We start from the raw sequence: 22072 nt of genomic DNA on the forward strand, positions 1-22072 counted from the left end.
CAAAGGCCTCCGTCGTAGAAACATTGGGCGCATTCATTCCGAAAACCCTTTAGTGTTGCTATTGGACAAATTCAGGTCGGTCCCTCTTATGTTTCGTTCTGTTCGATTACGTTGAAAAAACATTTTGCAACAGAATTGCCACAATGAACACGCCCCTGGTCTTCATTTGTTTGGTGAGAGTGACATCTTTACAAGGCCCCGTTTGAGTTTCCCTCTGTCCTGTTAAAATAAACTCACCAGAAGTCAAACGTGTGCTATGTTCCTCCTCACATACATGTGTCAAATTGCGGTCGGCCACAGGCTTCAAGGGAGACAACAGATGAATCATAAGAAGTTCTCCATGGGTAGTCTGGATTAAATTAATGTGTTTATATAAAAGAAAATTGGATAGTGGGGAGGATATATTTATTGAGTTAAAGTGTAAGAGGTGAAGATTTATTTTGGTCTTGTGGACAGAGAATAAGTTAAGCCTGGTCATGATATGAGAAAGGAATGAGTGTTGACCTACAGTATGAATCTATTGTCATGTTGACTGAGGCATAGACATACAAGGAGACCATTAGGACTTAAGAGGTTCAGAAACAGATTAGATACATGCAAAATACTTTCAAAAATAACTTTTACACAGGATATTATAGACCGGGGATCAGTCCCGTGGGGCTCAGTTGGTACAGCATGGTGCTTGCAACATCAGGATTGTGGGTTCGATTCCCATGAGGGACCAGTATAAAAATGTATGCACTCACTGTAAATTTCTCTAGACAAGGGTGTCTGCTAAAATGACTCAAATGTAATTATGTCCTTAGTATCTGGCTTTATGGACTCATTTAACTGAAAAGGGACAGCGAGAAGTAAGACATGCGTAATCCTCCATTTAATTTTGTGATTTCTGGGAATGTAAGTGGAGCACCTGATTCCTGAAAGCAGTCCTCTGAAAACAAAACCATGACTGAAAATCCTCGAGGTCAGAGCGCTTCGGGCTCACGTCAACTGCTCTCCTCCGTCTCGTCCCGCTTTCTTTAGGTCTGGGTCCCCCCCCCCCCTTCCTCCTCCTCTCACCAACAAGTCACAGTGCTGGAAGCTTCAGGGAAATGTATGGGTCAGTATCGCTAAACTTTTAAAAGGCTCTTTAAGAGAAAGCACTCGCGGTATTTAGCATAGCATCGCCACTTCTCACATAGCACAGCCTCTCATTCAGGAGAGCGAGAGAGAAAGAGAATGAAAGCGCGCGAGAGAGGTGGGACAGAGGTAAAGGAATAGAGAGACTGAAAATGGGAAGAGAGTGAGAGAGGAAAAGAAAGGAGAGAGAGGAAAAGAAAGGAGAGAGAGGAAGAGACGGAATAGGCTTAAATTCTTAGAGACAGCAAGAGGAATGCTCCGAAACCAAGTCAAGCATCTCCACGGTCCTGCTGCCAGTGGGTCTACTGAGAACAAACGGCTCCGTTCCATTGATGCATTCCTTCATGTATAGCTGGTTTCGGATCCAAACACAAACACAGGAAAGAGAAAAAGTGGATCGGACAGCAAAAGGATAAGAAAGGACCTTGGTAATACAATAATGACAAACAGAAAACCAACACATTAAGTGGTACAGCTTGACAAACACATGCCTTGGATGGGCTTGAATTGGATGGGCTTGAATCTTAAGACACTCTCGTCGTGTGGTACAGCATAATTTAATATTTACAAAATGTAAACAATTTACAAAAATACTACGTCATTTTGACATATTCTCAATTAAAGCACCTGTAGCTTCACTCTGCCCTGAATTTTGCAATCTGAATAGTACGAAACAAACATTTTAGGTTTCAAGAAATCTTTCCAAAATATCTAAAAGAAAAATGTTTTTTTTAAATGTCATGGTACCATATCTTTTTGAAGTCGTTACTTTACAGTTTATTCCAAAAATTCAATACAACTTGGAATGATTATTTCAAGACTTCTTTCTATGCATTGATACGGCAAGCTTTCCAACGAGAATAAGCCTAATCTATCCACCATCGATCACCATAGAGCCATGGGTGGAAGCAGGATCTGTTCTTGCTCCCTAGCCTGGAAGAGAGCCATAGAAATGACACAACAGATGGCAACCTCTGACGGTTGCCCAATCCCTGTACTGCCTATGGCTCTAGCCTTCTGTTGTCTATATGAGACTTCGTTCTGATCTGGAAATGTACTGACACCGTTTACTGCATCTACTCTACAGTCCTTTAAAGCTGTTGCGGCCCTGCAGGTCCCCCTACAAGCACTTTTTGGTCCCTTTGTTTGTCCTCTTACACACCATTCACTGAGTCCATTTGAAGACTTGAAGAAGAGTGAGGTTTTAACTTTCATCAAAGTTCAGTTTGTTTTTATCATGGAGTCTGAGTTTCGGGGCTCATTTCGACTCATCCGAGTAAATTGCGAAGATGTCCATGTTTGGTAGTCGGAGTGTGTGGATCCTCAAGCCTCTGAAACACTGTGGAACTCCTGTCCCATTGGATAGCCTCCTACAAGGCTGAGCCCTGATAGGCCATTCAAAAGTCAACGATTTTCCACTGTCTTTGTCTACCTCTGCTGGTGTGGTGTATAAATACTGTCTTCCTGAGGGTTGAGATGGAGGGTTGTTGATGCTGCGCCCCTCTTGTCCATGGGAGAGAGGAATGATGGGGAAGTCTTTTAGTCTCTCATTGGGGACGGTGTGTATGTGTGTGTGCCATCGCCTGCCTCCCTCTCCCTATTTACAGGTGTGCATGTCATTCATGCTCTCACACTTCTGACACCTCACATAGCAACACCACACAAACTTACACTCGCACCTCTCTACGTGGCGAACCACGTGTGTATTATACCCTCGACCGCAGCAGAGCAGGTTACACCCGTCGGGGCCGGCCGAGGTGCGGTTACACCGGCGCCCTCTAGTGCCCGCCACGCCCCAGCGCCGGTCCTCCAGACAGTAGTTAGGAGACTTATTGAGGAAGATAAGTTCTTCCTTCCCAATGGGCACGCGTCGCTGGTCCTTCTCCTTCCTCCTCACCTTCCTCTTGGAGCGGTCCAGCACCTGAACGCTTCCCTCGTAGCGCTCCTTCAGGAAGTTGCCCACGCGCTCGAACGACGCCATGGTGCGCCAGCACGTCTTCACGGCGCACGAGCCCGACACACCGTGGCAACGGCAGTCGGTGGCCATCGTCTTGGCGACGGCCTGAAAAGGGGAAAGATGGAGAGGATGGTGTTAGGAATAACAACAGACTTACCACACTAAGAGTTACAACACTGTAAATGTTATGACAGACTAGCTACCAGAACTCTGTTTGATGGAGACTGCCTTTTGTTTACACAAACGCTGTGGGAATGTTTTGAGCAAAATCACAATCTATTGTTCTGAATGCTGGATCTTGGACTGGGACTGTAACATGAGTCCTGAGGTTTGTGCATTCTACTTCTAACTCTGACACAATAGACTCCCTGGGTGCTGTGTACAACTGGAACAAAAGTCAAACTGTTCTTCACAGTTTAAACTGAGAGATTGAGGAGACATTTTCTTTAGGACCACAAACCCCAGGGCTCTACAGCGGTCTTAGGATGACCCCAGAAGAGCCTACCACTTTCACCCCTCTTCCACCTCTCCTCCCACTCCCTCTTCCCTGTCGGGTCAGTTTAGTTGGAAAGGCAGTGTGTGTGTGTGTGTGTGTGTGTGTTACAGTAAACAGATACACTGCTACCATTGTGTCCACATCCCTCTCCAGTAGTGAAGCCCTCTCCTCTTGACAGTAGCTAGTTGATAAGAGAGAAACCCAGTAAGTGTGTCTTAGTGAATGCCATGCCCCGCCCACCTGAGGATCTTTTTCAGCCATCTATTTCCTGTGTTTGAGGGGTGCAAAATCCACGTCACTTAAATCTCACTGGATCGATTGCTTTCATTTTACTCCTGCTTCATACTCTTGCTTGTGCCTGACGTTTTTCCCCCGTTAACGTTACAGAAATGGTTGTAATTACCTGCAAAACACACACCTGTAATGGCTGAAATGGACTCAGTGGCGTAAAGTACTTAAGTAGTACTTCAAAGTATTTCTACTTAAGTCATTTTTTGGGGTATTTGTACTTTACTTTTACTTCATTATTTTCTTTAGGAATATCGTGTACTTTTTACTCTCTACATTTTCATTGACACTCAAAAGTACTCGTTACATTTTAAATGCTTAGCAGGACAGGAAAATGGTCCAATTCACACACTTATCAAGAGAATATGTGAGCATCCCTACTGCCTCTTATCTGGCAGTCTCACTGAACACAAATGCATCGTTTGTAAATTATGTCTGAGTGTTGGGAGTGTTGGGAGTGTGCCCCGTGCTCTCCGTACATTTTCAAACCAAGAAAATGGTGCCGTCTGCTTTTACTCAAGTAGTATTTTACTGGATAACTTACACTTTTACTTGAGTAACTTTCTATTAAGGTATCTATACTTTTACTTAAGTATGACAATTGGGTAGTTTTTCCACCACTGATCAATGGAATCATTGTTATACCGTTGAATATATAAGAACACTAAAGCTTGGTCTGGGATTTAACGCACTGTCTTGACACGTACATCACAAAAAAAGCAATAATTTAATACAGTTGAAATCTTTACAAAATATATGTGCTGAAATGAAAGCAACTCCCGAATATGAACACTCGGATTATAGTGATATGTCTGATCTCACAAACAATGTTTAGATAGGCGTAATCTAGAGCCAAGCGTGTTGACTTTATCTGTGGGTATCCTGCACACTTGTTGAATTATGCAAGAGTATGTGACAACAGTAATTAATGAGGAAGTCTAGACAGTGTAGGTGAGTGTAGGTAGGGTATACATAGAAAGTGTTGGGTGGTTGCAGCCCTCTTCCACTCCGTTATGTTAATTTATTCATATATACAGCCTGTGTATTTATGCAAATGAGCCACCTATAATTTTCTCTCTTTTAACACAAAATATTTTAAAATACCTGATACACTAAGAAAATGTATACAGTGCCTTCAGAAAGTATTCACAGGCCCTTGACTTTTTCCACATTTTGTTGTGTTACATTTCATTTTAAATGGATAACATTTAGATTTCTTTGTCACTGAAAAGGAAAAGGAATAGAGCTAAGCACTGGCAAAGTCCAAGAGGAAAACCTGGTTCAGTCTGCTTTCCAACAGACACAAATCCACCTTTCAGCAGGACAATAACCTACAACACAAGGCCAAATATACACTGGAGTTACTTACCAAGACGACATTGAACGTTCCTGAGTGGCCTATACCTAAATCTCCCACAAAAATCCCTGAACTCCATTAATTATTTGTCTGTGCCGGTAAAATGTTTTATGTGATATAATTAAGTCAATATCTGATGGATTATACAATTTCAAAATGTTTGGAGTATCTTCATCCATTGTCCAAATGTTGCATTTTATTAGACTTGTTTTTAAAACCTTTTAACAATTTTGATGACCGTTGCTACAATTTAGTCACGCTGTCACGCCTCACCCATTAACTCACATTATCGAGGATGTTACACTTTCTTTCCCCTCTCTCCTTCTGTCCCGTCTCGGCATCCCCCCTCTCACACTGACCTTCTTGTTCTCCCTTCCCTCCAATCTTTCTGCTTTTCTCTGAATATCGTTCCCGCTCTCTCTAACACACACACACACTTCCTAGAACGTCTCCTGAAAGTATTTTTAACAGTGTATGATAAATTCTATTAACCACTGAATGGTTTGGTCCTAACTCCTCTCCAACCCCATAACTATAATACCTACAGTCGGATTCCTTTCATGGTGCTAGATTAGTACTGTCATATCAGTCATTCATTCAGACACAATCAACCCTACACCTGATAGAGTCTTGACTACTAGAGTTACAGCTCCCATGTGCCCTATTCAGCTTTTACATACTCCCCAGAGTACCCTTAACAACTGTGTTCACTATAAAATACTATTTCTCTCTAGCTAGGTTGTGGATGTGTGTGTGTGTTTTGTTCTGTGGTGTATTGTGTCTAATCTAACATTGGACTTCAACGTTGTGCTGTTTTGGTTCTGTACACTGTGTGTGTTGTACATGCTCTGTGAGTGTTATTCGACCTCAATGTGTGTGTGTGTGTGTGTGTGTGTGTGTGTGTGTGTGTGTGTGTGTGTGTGTGTGTGTGTGTGTGTGTGTGTGTGTGTGTGTGTGTGTGTGTGTGTGTGTGTGTGTGTGTGTGTGTGTGTGTGTGTGTGTGTGTGTGTGTGTGTGTGTTGCGTCTCACCTGTCTCCCGGCTTCACTGTTGTGCTGGTTCATGGTGAGCAGTGCATCCCCTCCCCTGGCTGAGGACATATTCTTCACTGAATTATCTATGAACTTCCTGCTGAACCATGTACCGTACTGGATATGGTCTGAGCAGCCGCCCCAGTGCCACCCTTCGCTGGGCGAGCCTGTGCCCTGCAGGCTGGTGTCACAGCCACATTCCGTCATGTTGCCTGCACTGCAGGAGCGCGTCACTGCCTGGACCAGCCCCGCCGCCATCACCGCGTGGATAAACGCCGTCTCCTTGGTCCCTGTCAGTCAATGGAAAGAGGTTTTTGGTAGGGCAAAGGTATGCATGGATTATTGTGTAACAGTGGCTGTGGACCTCTAAAGCAGGCATCGGGTGGATTCTGAAAAGATTCCACTCTCACACCTTTCAGCCAATAACACTTCAGACGGAGGAAATGGCACAATTCTAGAATTACAACTTCCATGTGTCTCAGTAACACAGGCCTAGATATCCATATAACTTCCATGTGTCTCAGTAACACAGGCCTAGATATCCATATAACTTCCATGTGTCTCAGTAACACAGGCCTAGATATCCATATAACTTCCATGTGTCTCAGTAACACAGGCCTAGATATCCATATAACTTCCATGTGTCTCAGTAGCACAGGCCTAGATATCCATATAACTTCCATGTGTCTCAGTAACACAGGCCTAGATATCCATATAACTTCCATGTGTCTCAGTAACACAGGCCTAGATATCCATATAACTTCCATGTGTCTCAGTAACACAGGCCTAGATATCCATATAACTTCCATGTGTCTCAGTAACACAGGCCTAGATATCCATATAACTTCCATGTGTCTCAGTAACACAGGCCTAGATATCCATATAACTTCCATGTGTCTCAGTAACACAGGCCTAGATATCCATATAACTTCCATGTGTCTCAGTAACACAGGCCTAGATATCCATATAACTTCCATGTGTCTCAGTAACACAGGCCTAGATATCCATATAACTTCCATGTGTCTCAGTAACACAGGCCTAGATATCCATATAACTTCCATGTGTCTCAGTAACACAGGCCTAGATATCCATATAACTTCCATGTGTCTCAGTAACACAGGCCTAGATATCCATATAACTTCCATGTGTCTCAGTAACACAGGCCTAGATATCCATATAACTTCCATGTGTCTCAGTAACACAGGCCTAGATATCCATATAACTTCCATGTGTCTCAGTAACACAGGCCTAGATATCCATATAACTTCCATGTGTCTCAGTAACACAGGCCTAGATATCCATATAACTTCCATGTGTCTCAGTAACACAGGCCTAGATATCCATATAACTTCCATGTGTCTCAGTAACACAGGCCTAGATATCCATATAACTTCCATGTGTCTCAGTAACACAGGCCTAGATATCCATATAACTTCCATGTGTCTCAGTAACACAGGCCTAGATATCCATATAACTTCCATGTGTCTCAGTAACACAGGCCTAGATATCCATATAACTTCCATGTGTCTCAGTAACACAGGCCTAGATATCCATATAACTTCCATGTGTCTCAGTAACACAGGCCTAGATATCCATATAACTTCCATGTGTCTCAGTAACACAGGCCTAGATATCCATATAACTTCCATGTGTCTCAGTAACACAGGCCTAGATATCCATATAACTTCCATGTGTCTCAGTAGCACAGGCCTAGATATCCATATAACTTCCATGTGTCTCAGTAGCACAGGCCTAGATATCCATATAACTTCCATGTGTCTCAGTAGCACAGGCCTAGATATCCATATAACTTCCATGTGTCTCAGTAGTACACAGGCCTACACAGGCCTAGATATCCATATAACTTCCATGTGTCTCAGTAACACAGGCCTAGATATCCATATAACTTCCATGTGTCTCAGTAACACAGGCCTAGATATCCATATAACTTCCATGTGTCTCAGTAGCACAGGCCTAGATATCCATATAACTTCCATGTGTCTCAGTAACACAGGCCTAGATATCCATATAACTTCCATGTGTCTCAGTAACACAGGCCTAGATATCCATATAACTTCCATGTGTCTCAGTAACACAGGCCTAGATATCCATATAACTTCCATGTGTCTCAGTAACACAGGCCTAGATATCCATATAACTTCCATGTGTCTCAGTAACACAGGCCTAGATATCAATATAACTTCCATGTGTCTCAGTAACACAGGCCTAGATATCAATATAACTTCCATGTGTCTCAGTAACACAGGCCTAGATATCAATATAACTTCCATGTGTCTCAGTAACACAGGCCTAGATATCCATATAACTTCCATGTGTCTCAGTAACACAGGCCTAGATATCCATATAACTTCCATGTGTCTCAGTAGCACAGGCCTAGATATCCATATAACTTCCATGTGTCTCAGTAACACAGGCCTAGATATCCATATAACTTCCATGTGTCTCAGTAACACAGGCCTAGATATCCATATAACTTCCATGTGTCTCAGTAACACAGGCCTAGATATCCATATAACTTCCATGTGTCTCAGTAACACAGGCCTAGATATCCATATAACTTCCATGTGTCTCAGTAACACAGGCCTAGATATCCATATAACTTCCACGTGTCTCAGTAACACAGGCCTAGATATCCATATAACTTCCATGTGTCTCAGTAACACAGGCCTAGATATCCATATAACTTCCATGTGTCTCAGTAACACAGGCCTAGATATCCATATAACTTCCATGTGTCTCAGTAACACAGGCCTAGATATCCATATAACTTTCATGTGTCTCAGTAACACAGGCCTAGATATCCATATAACTTCCATGTGTCTCAGTAACACAGGCCTAGATATCCATATAACTTCCATGTGTCTCAGTAACACAGTAGATATCTCAGTAGTAATGTAAATCCATATAACAGTAACACAGGCCTAGATATCCATATAACTTCCATGTGTCTCAGTAACACAGGCCTAGATATCCATATAACTTCCATGTGTCTCAGTAACACAGGCCTAGATATCCATATAACTTCCATGTGTCTCAGTAACACAGGCCTAGATATCCATATAACTTCCATGTGTCTCAGTAACACAGGCCTAGATATCCATATAACTTCCATGTGTCTCAGTAGCACAGGCCTAGATATCCATATAACTTCCATGTGTCTCAGTAACACAGGCCTAGATATCCATATAACTTCCATGTGTCTCAGTAACACAGGCCTAGATATCCATATAACTTCCATGTGTCTCAGTAACACAGGCCTAGATATCCATATAACTTCCATGTGTCTCAGTAACACAGGCCTAGATATCCATATAACTTCCATGTGTCTCAGTAACACAGGCCTAGATATCCATATAACTTCCATGTGTCTCAGTAGCACAGGCCTAGATATCCATATAACTTCCATGTGTCTCAGTAGCACAGGCCTAGATATCCATATAACTTCCATGTGTCTCAGTAACACAGGCCTAGATATCCATATAACTTCCATGTGTCTCAGTAACACAGGCCTAGATATCCATATAACTTCCATGTGTCTCAGTAACACAGGCCTAGATATCCATATAACTTCCATGTGTCTCAGTAACACAGGCCTAGATATCCATATAACTTCCATGTGTCTCAGTAACACAGGCCTAGATATCCATATAACTTCCATGTGTCTCAGTAACACAGGCCTAGATATCCATATAACTTCCATGTGTCTCAGTAACACAGGCCTAGATATCCATATAACTTCCATGTGTCTCAGTAACACAGGCCTAGATATCCATATAACTTCCATGTGTCTCAGTAGCACAGGCCTAGATATCCATATAACTTCCATGTGTCTCAGTAACACAGGCCTAGATATCCATATAACTTCCATGTGTCTCAGTAACACAGGCCTAGATATCCATATAACTTCCATGTGTCTCAGTAACACAGGCCTAGATATCCATATAACTTCCATCCATTGTGGTCGTATAATACATCTTTGCTCTGTCGGGATACATGTGAGATGTGAGTTGAGAAGACACATAGCCCCATGGGAACTGTCCTGCCCTGTGTGAGGGGAGGGGGGTGTTGGGTTACACTTCACAGGTTAGGGGACACAGTAGGCCCTGAGTGAAGACAGACAGCACTGGCTCAGAGAGAGACTTAGAACATGTTGCTATGATGATAAATGTGTAGCACGGATCAAACCGGTATCACAGTTACTTGTACGACCATCTGGAATGCCTGACCACCGGACAGAAACATTCGATTATGTCCTGTAATGAACGAAGGCTGAAAAAAAATGTAAACCCAAGTGTGAAAGGGGGTAGCCTACTAATGTTTATAGCTTATGGAATGGGCTGGTTAGACGAAACTCTAAAATATGCAGAATCTTAGGGATAGAACAGAAGCACAATGGCACCTGACGACATTAAGTGTATTCAGAGAGTGCAGGTTCTAAGAATGACATAGAACTATGTATGAACTTTAAACAAAATCTAGGAAAAAACGTAAATCAGAGGTCCAAGCCACAAGTTGAATCAAAACGTTTGTGCAATAATTTACATGTGGGTAAATGGAGAAAGAAAAGCCTTTACCTCCCTGGAACAACAAGAAATCACCACTTCAAATGTAAGTTTGGCACTTTGAAGGTTGGATCATTAAAACAAATGACAATTGCTGTAATTTAGGTTCTGTGTTGCATTATATTATCCCCTCAAAATTGCTGCGTCCTAACCCAATAAGAACATTGTCTCCGACACTGTGATCAAACCGCAGAGCATACGTTTTTACAGTTGATTGTACGAGTCGGGACATGGGATGGAAATGCGGAGATTTAACCTATATACAATAGGCTAAATCTCTGTATTTCCATCCCCTGTCCCGACTCGTACAATCAACTGTAAAAACGTATGCTCTGCGGTTTGATCACAGATGTGCATTGGCCTAAATCAACATAAAATATATGGTCAGTTTTTCTCCGATTTTTTTCCGTCTGGGTTGAGTGAAGAAAGTTGATAGATTGCATGTGACTGGGTGCAACAAGGATAGAGAGGAATTTGGAAGAATGAGTTTCATGTGAAAATAACATGTTGATAGCTAAACCATGCGCTGACTCTTAACCACCTTAGAAAGCTGCATGGAGACAGATTTCTGGAACGATATCTCTAGAACAAAGAAACTGTGTTCTTAAATTACATGTCGACCATGAATCTCCTAATTAGGATAATCCCGGCTGGTTTAGGACCAGAGGTGAGCAGGAGTTTTCTGTTCAAAGACAACACTTGACCGTGGATAAGTGGTGTGTTGGGACGGTTAAACCGAAACAGATGTGCGCAGACGTTCTCTCTCTCTCGCCCCATAGGGGATACAGCTGCTTGAGTCGGCAAATCAAATCACCTTCCCTCCCTGGACAACATTAAACATGTTCATGAGTCAAACCAAACCGATCACGAGTAAAGAGTTATGGAAAATGGAAGACGTGCCTCTTTTTGACGCACTATCAAATAGAAAGACAATTGAGGGACTGTTTTTATGCAGCAGTTGCCTTAAACGGTCAAACACCAAATGATGTGAGCACACATTAAATATCGGATTATGGAATACAACCACTAGATGCATCCAAAATATAGTCTAATTTTCCAAATTAATCCCAATCAAAAATAACATTATAAATAGGCCAGAAAAGTGCACACGAATTTATACAAACGAGAACAAAGCACCCTATTGTTTTATGTCTATTAAAACGAGTATTTAAACCGCCTGTCCTTACCACTGGTTTGCTCGTAGCCGAACACAGAGAGCTCTTTGGTGGTAGAACAGTTCCACCGCTCGTGCTCGAACTGCGTCTGGCACTCCGAGATGCCGATGCGCGCGCCGGCCTTGATGCTTGACAGGAGATGGGGCTTTCTCTTGCACAGGTCCTTCTGCTTGTGCGTCAGCGGGAGATTGGCGCAGCCCAGTTTCTCTGGTACTCCCACGGAGGTTATTCCCAACCACCTGAGACACAAAGCAAGCAGAGGAGACAAGTGTTAATCTGCAATATTGTAATTATTCGCCTACCTCCTCATGCCTTTTGCACACATTGTATATAGACTCCCTTTTTTTCTCCGTGTTACTGACTTGTTAATTGTTTACTCCATGTGTAACTCTGTGTTGTCTGTTCACACTGCTATGCTTTATCTTGGCCAGGTCGCAGTTGCAAATGAGAACCTGTTCTCAACTAGCCTACCTGGTTAAATAAAGGTGAAATAAAAAAAATAAAATTAAAATTACTTTCGAAACCACTTTCAGCCCCAAACGGAATCGCATTCTATGCGTAAAGAAAATTGTGCAATTTGACAAAAAGACAAGTTTAACCACAAGCAATGAAATATACTTACATCCAACTGGCTCGACAGCAGACAGGATACAGTGAAAACAGTAAGAGAAACAGAAAGCAGATCTGATGTACTCCGCAGCCGCTTCTTCTCTCCATGGTCACCTCATTTACAGAAGCCGACTTGCCTCCCGGGCACTGGGGAAGGGTATGTCCATGGAGCGCTGGGTCGGTGCTGGGCTCTGTCTCATGCTAGCCCCACAACATAAGACCCTAACAGAACTAATCCTCAATCCGTGGTTATATCGAGCAATTCAGTAAAAAAACATGCGCGGGGAGGGAGAGAGGACGCGGGCGGAATGGTGATTCCAATCACGTGTCTCAGTGGCTAGTAATAGCCTACAGTTGGATGGGTGATAAGTTCCCGACGGTGTTCCCCAAAACACAGACAAACAGTTTTATCCTGGACTGGGAGAACCCACACAGTGTCTCTCGGCGGCGCGCTCCTAGGCTCGGATTGGCGCACCCGTGGATTCATATTAAGCAGACGCGCATGTCCTACGAGATAATTGGACGGACGCGAAAAGAAAACGCATGCCGCCGCTGGCACTGACAGGAACTGGGCAAAACGTTTGGCATGGGAGAAGGTGGGTTTCTTCTAGATAGCACATCCAAAGTCAAAATTGGCAATAGCCCATCGTAAAAATGTATGAAAACAAAATGTAATTGTTGGTCTTAATTTGAGGTTAGCAATGTGGTTAAGGTTAGGTTTAAAATAACATTTTAAGAATATAAATGGTCGAAGTGGGCGTGGTTTATGCCTTTGTGGCTGTGGTAACTAGTAACGACCGAGAAGGTGGAAGGAAACACAAAAGCCAGCAGAACGCTTCTTTATGATGGTCACTTCACTCAAGCGCTCTAAACCTAATCATGTCAGGCGAGAATAATGATCATTTCCCCCCGAAAAATACCTTGATACGAAACCTTGAGTAAATTGAATGCATAACACATTTATAATAGGCCTACAATAGATTATCTCATACACAATTATTTGTGATAAACAAGGCCTGGTTATGAATTTTGAATTTAATACCAATTTAATTCTAACTAATCCTTATGACAACCATATTTATATATTTTTATCTATAATCATATTTAATGATTTCATATGCAATGGTTTCCATTTGGTTTCCATTTTAAGATTCATATAAAACTACAGTTAGAGAAAATGTCCTCATGATTTCAACACATCGAAATCATCCTCTGAGGCTATTTTGTTCCCCGGTGCTCGTAAATTGCGTAATATTCGTTAGGTTTAGAAGATTTGGAATCTCATTTTGCCATTGAAATATATAGCTTAAATGAATAAAGGATTGATTCAAATGCAACGACAATAACCACATTGCCCATTGTGTAACCAATTATGTTTGAGCAAACATTTTCAATCACTATTGAGTTGTTTGCCTTTTCCTGAATAATACACATCATATGTAGTCAGAGAGCAATTTCGATGAGACAATTTAATTACATTTTTAAAAGGGTTGACTGACCACCTTTCTGTTCGGTATATTGGACTGGGTTATAGGGCGGTATGGGGCAGACGAGGTGAGGTCTACTCAGCCCCCAGAAATGTCACAACCCCCCTCCCCCCAAGCCTTTCAAATTCCCCGACTAAAACAGTGCAGAGTGAAAGGTCTGCCTGAAATTTGACATCAGAGGTCGGAACCGCAGTGCAGGGCAGAGTCCACCATTCCTCCTTGGCGCGACAACAACCCAGGCGGCAGGCCCACGTCTTCAGGGCGGGTACATGTGCCTGAAAGGCAAGCCTTTGTCTGTATAACCTTTTACATGAACCTTCCGTTCGATCGAGACTGTTGCATCTACCTTATTCTATCCCTCGCCCACTCAATGCTGTTATTTATCCACATATCGCACAAGACAATTCCATTTGACCATTTAACACTTTACGCACTTGACTTCGTATGCGTTCCCTTTATTTGATCTACACACTGTAAAACCAACGGTTTTAACAAATATGGAAATATTTTCCATATATCGTTACATTGTATTACATTTCATTGCGGTCATATAACCGTGTTAATAACGTTTTTTAGATAGGCCGAGGCTACATAATTTGAACACCATTTTCAGTGTAAATATGCCTCAATAAAATGGACTGACAACTTTCTGGAGTAAGGCTCTAACATTACGTTGACCTCAAACACGATTTAGGCCTGCATTTAAATCTACATTCGTTTTACTTCTCGATCGTGTTGCTCGATCTCTGCCTTGATCACACCGTGGGTAGGGTGGTTAGATGTGTCGGATTAGCGGGACATGACTGCAAAGAGGAGTCAGACAGGGCACATTACGCGCAAGACGGAGTTAAACCACATTACACCGACAACCATTTTATTATAGCACAGTTGTAGCCTAATTGAACATTTGTCTCCCTAATTATGTCCTTCTAAACCAGGTGACCCATGTATAGGCCTATGCGGGACAATACATTATGATCAAACTCTGGTCTTGATGGCACGAAGGAAATTACAAAACGAAGAAGGAAAACAAGAGCGCGCCTCTACCCATCTTCCTCAGAGCGTCACACGGCTTCATGGTTGAATTGGGATGATGACTGTAAAAGGATTTGTCTAATACTGTGCGCAAACAGCATGTACAGGCTTATCCTCATGTTGTGCACAACTTAAAGAGGAAATATGCGATGCCAACATCCTAATTGTTTATAAGCTAGGGCTTTGGGGAACTTTCAAAACACAGTTTCATGCTTTCAGAACATAGTTCGAGGACACACAGTTTAGTTAAGAAAATATATATTTTAATGTGAGAATATTGTATCGGAATGACTCTTATATGTACCATCTTGAAACACAAAGCTGAAGTTAGTGCCATTTGAAGATACATGTTCATTAATAATACATTAATAGTGTTGATAATATTTAGTGTGAGGATAATATGTCTTTCTGTTTTTTTTCCCTTCAGTTTTCCTTCGAAATCACTGAATCAAATGATTAGGTTTGCTATCAATGTTCCCACAGGACCACTAAACAGAGCTAAGCAGGTAGTCTCCACTCCTGTGCGTGTGCATGTGTTTGTGGCTATCTGTTACAATTACCTTCATCTTCACCAGCTCAGTTCCCTCCATAAAAAATGATCAGAGGACAGATAAGACAATATGTATAGATCCATAGCATACATTACACCAGTCCTTCATTAGCATGTCAACAATATGCTGCATGTAAAACATTATACACTGATCATCAACATTATGGGCACGAATAAGCAGATGTAGAAATATAAGAAAATCCTACATAAGACATTCGCTTGAAGAATAGCTCAGCTTTCGTCATATCTTTGGCATAGAATAGAATACGTTGTGGTGTCCACCAGAACACGCGGATGGATGAGGTACTGTATATGAGGAGGAATAGCTGGATATCCAGAAGTCCCTTCAATGGCGAGAGATCGGCTTTCCTGATGCACAAAGGCATCAAAGGCACACATCAAAAGTGGTTCTCGAACCTCTCCTCGGGGACCCCCAGACGTTTCACAATGTTGTTGTGGCCCTCAACTAGCTCACCTGATTAGTTGACAAGTTGAATCTGAATCAGGTGTGCTAGCTCTGGAATACATCAAACACATGGAATTGCCGGGGATACACGAGGAGAGGATAGAGAACCAATGCTGTACAACATTTCCACAACTATAAAACTATACAATTGTAAAGGTTTGTGCTGGAGCGTTGAGGGAGCATTGTCAGTTGGTTGGAGAGCAAGGCTTACATGTGGGATGTACACACGACACACTCCTTCAACAGTCACTCTCGCTCTCCTCTTTATTCTTTCTCCAGCTGCTTCCCTTGTCTTTTGGTATTAGGCCAGCGATCCCCCTCTTCGACCATCTGGAAACCTCTACCTAGCAGAGGCAGCAGGCACATGACAGGGGGCCCAGTGTGTGGGCCAATCAGAGGAGGTCTGTGTGACAGACAGTGGTGATGTCTGTCACACGGCTGACCAGTCAGGACTCTCCTGTTACTCCAGCACTTCCTGGACAGAATGACCTCTATTTTTTTTAGAGAGATGCTTGTATGGATACGCACGCACACATGTACACACGCATGCACGCACACACACACACACACACACACACACACACACACACACACACACACACACACACACACACACACACACACACACACACACACACACACACACACACACACACACACACACACACACACACACACACACACACACACTAGTAAGCAAGGACACAAGTACACACACACACACACACAGTCAGTGGTGGTCAGGGGTGGGTCTAGTTTCCCGTGTCTCTCACACACAGTCTGCTCAGCAGGATCTGCGAGTACACCTGGTTCACCGCTCCTCTCACGTGATAGGTGGAGGAGTTAGACCCCGCCCACTGGTCCTGGTGCTGCAGGGTGGGCTGATCACTGAACCCGGTTCCAGTTCCACTTGTTCTGGTTCCAGGTTCCTCGCCGTGTCGAAGGAGCTTCATCTTCCTGTGTAGCGGAGCCTTGGAGAACGACAGCTTTTCAACCTTCAAGGAACACAGCAAGGAGAACCACGTCAACACCTCACCTCTAACACAACATCTACCTACTGACATTATACTGTAACTCGGTAACTAGACCATGGCCAGAGCTTGTACTACCGGAGGCTAGCTAACGTTGCCTGGGGTGTCACGGAACAGAACAGAGCGCAAACCCATCGTCACAGTCTGGAGTTCCTTTAATATAAACCACACTGGAACACTCCAAGCCTGACCTAAATCCTGACATAACAGAAACCCTGTCCATCCCCTCAGAGGCTTGGGTTAGACATAACTACACTCATGGATCCCATACACCTTCTGGCTTCCTTATGGGAAATCCTGTTGTCACTTAAGACCCATATGAACTGGGAGGGGCGGGGGTATGGAGGGGGGCACATGCCCTCGTATATATGACCGTAACCACTTCACAAGCGCCCTGGGGCGCAGCTGCTACCAACGTGGAGCTTTACTGCCCAATAAAACCCGGCCTAACGGCTAATTACTGATTAACCGATCCATGGGACAATTTTATAGCTGAATTAAAACAAGTGACTGTTCTTTATACAGGCAGTTGGAGAGGGGGCAGAAGGGGATTGTGTGTGTGTGTGTATGTCTGTGTATGTGTGGTACAGCAGTATTTCCTTCTAGAAAGCTCCCTGACATGGAGGGGTATTGTTTAATCAAGAGGGCATAAGAAAATGGCAGTTTAGCATTTGGATCTACCGTAGGGTTAAATCCCAGGATTATTTAAGCCCAAAGATTCCCTCCTGGTAAGTCGGCGTGGGCGCAAACAGTAATAGCAAGTATCCGCAATGAAGTTATTTCAGATATTACAGTCGGAGAGGGAGTCCATGGGGAAAGAACTTGCTGTGGATCTAGCTGTGCTCCCTGAAGTTTAGACAAACCATTAGTTATAATTGGTATCAATTACTGTATCCAGAGAGAAACATGCAATATCTGTGTTAAAGTGTTGGTAACATTGTGCTGTGATTTGAATAACTGACTAGGATGTAACCAAATCCTGAGAATGAATATAAACTACGATAAACAAAAGGAACATGCTGAATTTCAATAAGGGTGGGGGGCAAGAACTTGGAGTGCTGTGTTTAAAAAATGTTTTTAGACAAAGGTGAAGGCGGGATGAGAGGGGTTACCTCGTGAAAATGGCAGGCGCACCGTCCCTGCAGGAACTCTTTGTAGCGGCCCATGGTGACACTGAATGTGTCTATGACCTCATACCCATAGTGCTTTGCGGCGGTGATGATGTTGCTGTTCTCTCTGTATAGCTCCTGTACTCCTCTCTGGGCAAGTTAAAGTAAGACAACAAAGAAGTAATCGCTACTCAACACAAGGAAAAACTATCTTAAAACACTCACATTGGGAGCCGTATCGTAGCCATACCATTTTTTGTACAGTTCCCGGAGGCCCCTATTGCAACACGCCTGAAATATAACTGATCTTTGAATTTAATTAGTTGTATTGCTGTTGAACAGGTGCCCATTGCTGATGTTGGACCAGTCAGCATGTTGGAAGCCATGGACTATTAGCCAATCATGTTGTTTTTTAGATAAATACACACGGCACGGGCAAAGGGCAACCCACCAGGTGACTAAGCACTGCCTTTTAAAAACGTTAACAGATAAGCAGTAATGTGAACAGCATGGAAAAATAATTAAGAGTGAAGAGAGAAGCTGAGGGGGAAAGAGAGAGAGAGTGATAGAGAGAGAGAGAAACAGATCAATCAAACAGAGAAAAGAGTAGAGGAGGAGACACCAAGAGGGAAACTGAACGAACACAAACAGGAGGATGGACCTACCAGTGAGAGAGAGCGGATGCCATCCACAGGGAGATGGAAGCCCATGCCCAGAGACTTCACCACCACCATGATATCCTGTAGCCCTTCCCTGGAGGAGAGAAATGGGTAATGAGGTCTATTCTTGGCCAGTGAATAGATTTAATTGAGCAGTTGCTAATTCCTGAACGGTCAGGAAGGGAGTTTGCCACGGAGTGTATGCATCAGTGGGTTTACCTCTCCAGCACTTCTCTCATGATCCTTAGGTGGTTGGTGTTGAGCCACTGGACACCTCCTGCCACCAGCACAGTCTGACGGGAGTTCTCCAGGGGGCGTGACCTTCGGAGGGGATCAAAGGTCAAAAAGACATCAGCTCGCCAGTAGGACTATGTCTATTGAACAGGCATAGGCACACATGCTGACAACGCACTACTGCTTTCTCACACACACACACACACACACACACACACACACACACACACACACACACACACACACACACACACACACACACACACACACACACACACACACACACACACACACACACACACACACACACACACACACACACACACACACACACACACCACCTGCTCAGCATATCCTCCAGTAGTCACATGCAAAGCAGAGTGCGGTCCCAGAGAGAGAGTCGTGGTTGGGAGACCTGCTGTGTTAAATTACACTGTGACACGACTCCTAACACATGACTCTTAAACGCAGCCCCCGGCCCTTTGATCACAGCAACTGATTAAGGCTCCCTCTCCATATGGGGGGACAGGGCTTCGAGTGTTTATGGGAGCTAAGAGCCAAAATGGCTTCTACATACATATGGTTTCTTGATGCCAATCTAACAGCTGATGAGTAGACTGCAGTGATTACAGGACATACTGTCGTGCAGCAGGGGCAGTAACGCCCACTCTCATCCATCCACCCACACAGACTCCCCCTCTCCTTCACCTCAGTATGAGCTGCTCCAGGGCCCTCTGGAAGGTGGGTCTGTGGCTCTGCTCCAGCCAGAACTGTGGGTAGTAGGAGTAGGAGACGTGTGTGTGTCCCTGATTGACGTTGCGATAGATCAGGCTGTCGTGGGCCTTGCCCCAGTCCTCCAGACTAGAGTTGACCCGCTCCATCAGGAAGTACATCATCCCCCTGTTAGTGGAGTCACCTATGAACATTACCTGAGTGGCAAGAATAATGGTTTTGACTTGACAGGATTGAGAACACCTGGGTTGTATTCATTAGGGCACACCGTAGAAAAACGTACCAAAGTGTTTTGGAGCAGAAAACGAAATGAACATTTCTTATTGGACAAGTTAATTTAGTCCCTTCCCGTTTCAGCCCATTTCTTTGGTTTCCTGCCTAATGAGTATGGCCCAGTTTTCATTGAATTTGCACTTCAAAATGATTTCATTGTAGTTGACTGGCATGTACTTAAATATGTTAACTGCTGACCTTTAATGCTGACTGCAGCATTGCCAAAACCTGAACACATGAAAGGCAAATCCCACTAGGCACACTGGTTGAATCAACCAGTGGAAGAGTGGAAGAGACGTTGAATTGACATCTGTGCCCAGTGGGATGCTTCTATTGCGACCAATCCACATAACACAATATGACATATCAAAAGTGTCCAAGTCAGTTTCCAGCTAAGCCAATCAGAGTGTGTGAAAGAGCCTTTTCAAACACAGAACAGAGCCAAAACAGATGGACTGTAGTTTAGGTGGCAAACATCTCATCTTTGTGAAAAGCTTCGGATTGTCCAAACCTGTTGATGAGAAAAGTCCAGAGAAACGTAACAAACACGACATCTGGAGCAAACTGATGTAACTCATGCATCAAATCACTATTGATACAGATCCATATTAAAGTCTCCGGTCAGAAACAGTCAAGCGTTCAAACGTGAAAAGCCAAAGGGGTAGACTGGGTAGGGTGTGTGAGGACAGGAAGTTGAGAGGCTTTATTAAAATTAGCTGCAATGTGAGCTAAAGTAGCTAAAGCCCCAAACTGACCTCTGACCTGGAAGTAACTGGCAAGTCTTTCACAAACTACCCACATTCACCAGAGACAGCTTTCATTAAACCACTATCCACATTCCCTAGAGAGATTTGACTAAGCCTATAGAAAGCCCTAGGACTGTAATACCTACTATGGCTCTAAGGCATTGGTATTCAAAGTAGGGGTCGCAAACTGCAGTGGGGTCGCCAAAATGTTTTTTTTTTTAGGAACAATAATTAAGAGTACAGATTGTTGTATGGGGCAATACACAAACCTTTTTGAGAATGATAATTTGAACGATGCAATTTTATTGAGTAAATGTGTTTATTAGTTTCCTTTCATATTGATAAAATATGAAAATGCAATGAATCAAAGGTTATTTGTTGATGTAAAAATCTAAATTGACCAATTTTAAGGTTGTGTCATTAGATTTGGGGTGGGAGCGCAATAAATTCTTGGGAAAGAATTGGGGTCCCCAGAAATTCTGCCAGACAAAATGGGGTCCCCAGAAATTCTGTCAGACAAAATGTGGGCCCCAGAAATTCTGCCAGACAAAATGTGGGCCCCAGAAATTCTGCCAGACAAAATGTGGGCCCCAGAAATTCTGCCAGACAAAATGGAGTCCCCGCTAAAAAAATTTAAATAAGGTTTATACCTATTATGCCTTATATATTTCCTGGGTTGGTTTAATGGCTTTACGTCCCTGAGGGCCGCTCCGTACTGTGACACTAGTGCAGCAAACTACATGCCCTCCCATTAGCATTACTGGAGGATTTGAACTAAAGGCTAAGACTTTAGGTCATACAGTTCTCTGCTTCTGTCCCTCCACCATTCATCCTGTCCTCAGCTCTGCCAACCCCTGCTGGGTTTACAGACCTATTCATACAGCGTCACATAAACCCCACTCTCTCACCTCAGAGGCATCATACCATAGCCTACCTCATCTACCCTCTCCACCTGGCTTCAATGAGAGGGAGAGAGCGAGAGAGAAAAAGAAAAACAGAGATGTTTGAGGGATGGCTTCGCTATCAAATTAACTCACTAGGGAAATGTGCTAGACACTGCCTTGTCTTGTTACCTTACATGATCATCTCTGGTCCATCTTTAGACCAGATGCATGCTGGTTAGCGTAGTCTTAACA

At 43.4% G+C, this 22072-nt stretch overlaps 2 protein-coding genes across 3 annotated transcripts in view; both read right to left on the reverse strand.

Moving 5' to 3' along the window:
* Nucleotides 1-1657: 1657 nt before the first annotated feature.
* On the reverse strand, nucleotides 1658-13167 carry LOC118392570 (protein Wnt-16-like). The gene is made up of 4 exons (XM_052460225.1): nucleotides 12628-13167; nucleotides 12018-12244; nucleotides 6248-6537; nucleotides 1658-3181 (listed from the first exon to the last, which is right to left on the reverse strand). Exons 1-4 carry the CDS (start codon nucleotides 12720-12722, stop codon nucleotides 2717-2719), a joined length of 1077 nt encoding a protein of 358 aa, XP_052316185.1. The 5' UTR covers nucleotides 12723-13167; the 3' UTR covers nucleotides 1658-2716.
* A 2210-nt stretch (nucleotides 13168-15377) lies between these two features.
* Nucleotides 15378-22072, reverse strand: part of LOC118392380 (cadherin-like and PC-esterase domain-containing protein 1) — an 82657-nt gene continuing 75962 nt past the window's right edge. For both annotated transcript variants that reach the window (XM_052460226.1, XM_052460227.1), the window contains exons 17-21: nucleotides 19894-20114; nucleotides 19171-19272; nucleotides 18958-19045; nucleotides 18296-18442; nucleotides 15378-17147 (exon numbers count right to left, since the gene is read on the reverse strand). In XM_052460226.1, the coding sequence (XP_052316186.1) occupies nucleotides 16905-17147; nucleotides 18296-18442; nucleotides 18958-19045; nucleotides 19171-19272; nucleotides 19894-20114 (801 nt within the window). In that variant the 3' untranslated portion in view covers nucleotides 15378-16904. The remainder of the gene's footprint in view (nucleotides 17148-18295; nucleotides 18443-18957; nucleotides 19046-19170; nucleotides 19273-19893; nucleotides 20115-22072) is intronic.

This window comes from Oncorhynchus keta, chromosome 13 (genome assembly GCF_023373465.1).
Source record: "Oncorhynchus keta strain PuntledgeMale-10-30-2019 chromosome 13, Oket_V2, whole genome shotgun sequence".
Lineage (NCBI taxonomy): Eukaryota > Metazoa > Chordata > Actinopteri > Salmoniformes > Salmonidae > Oncorhynchus > Oncorhynchus keta.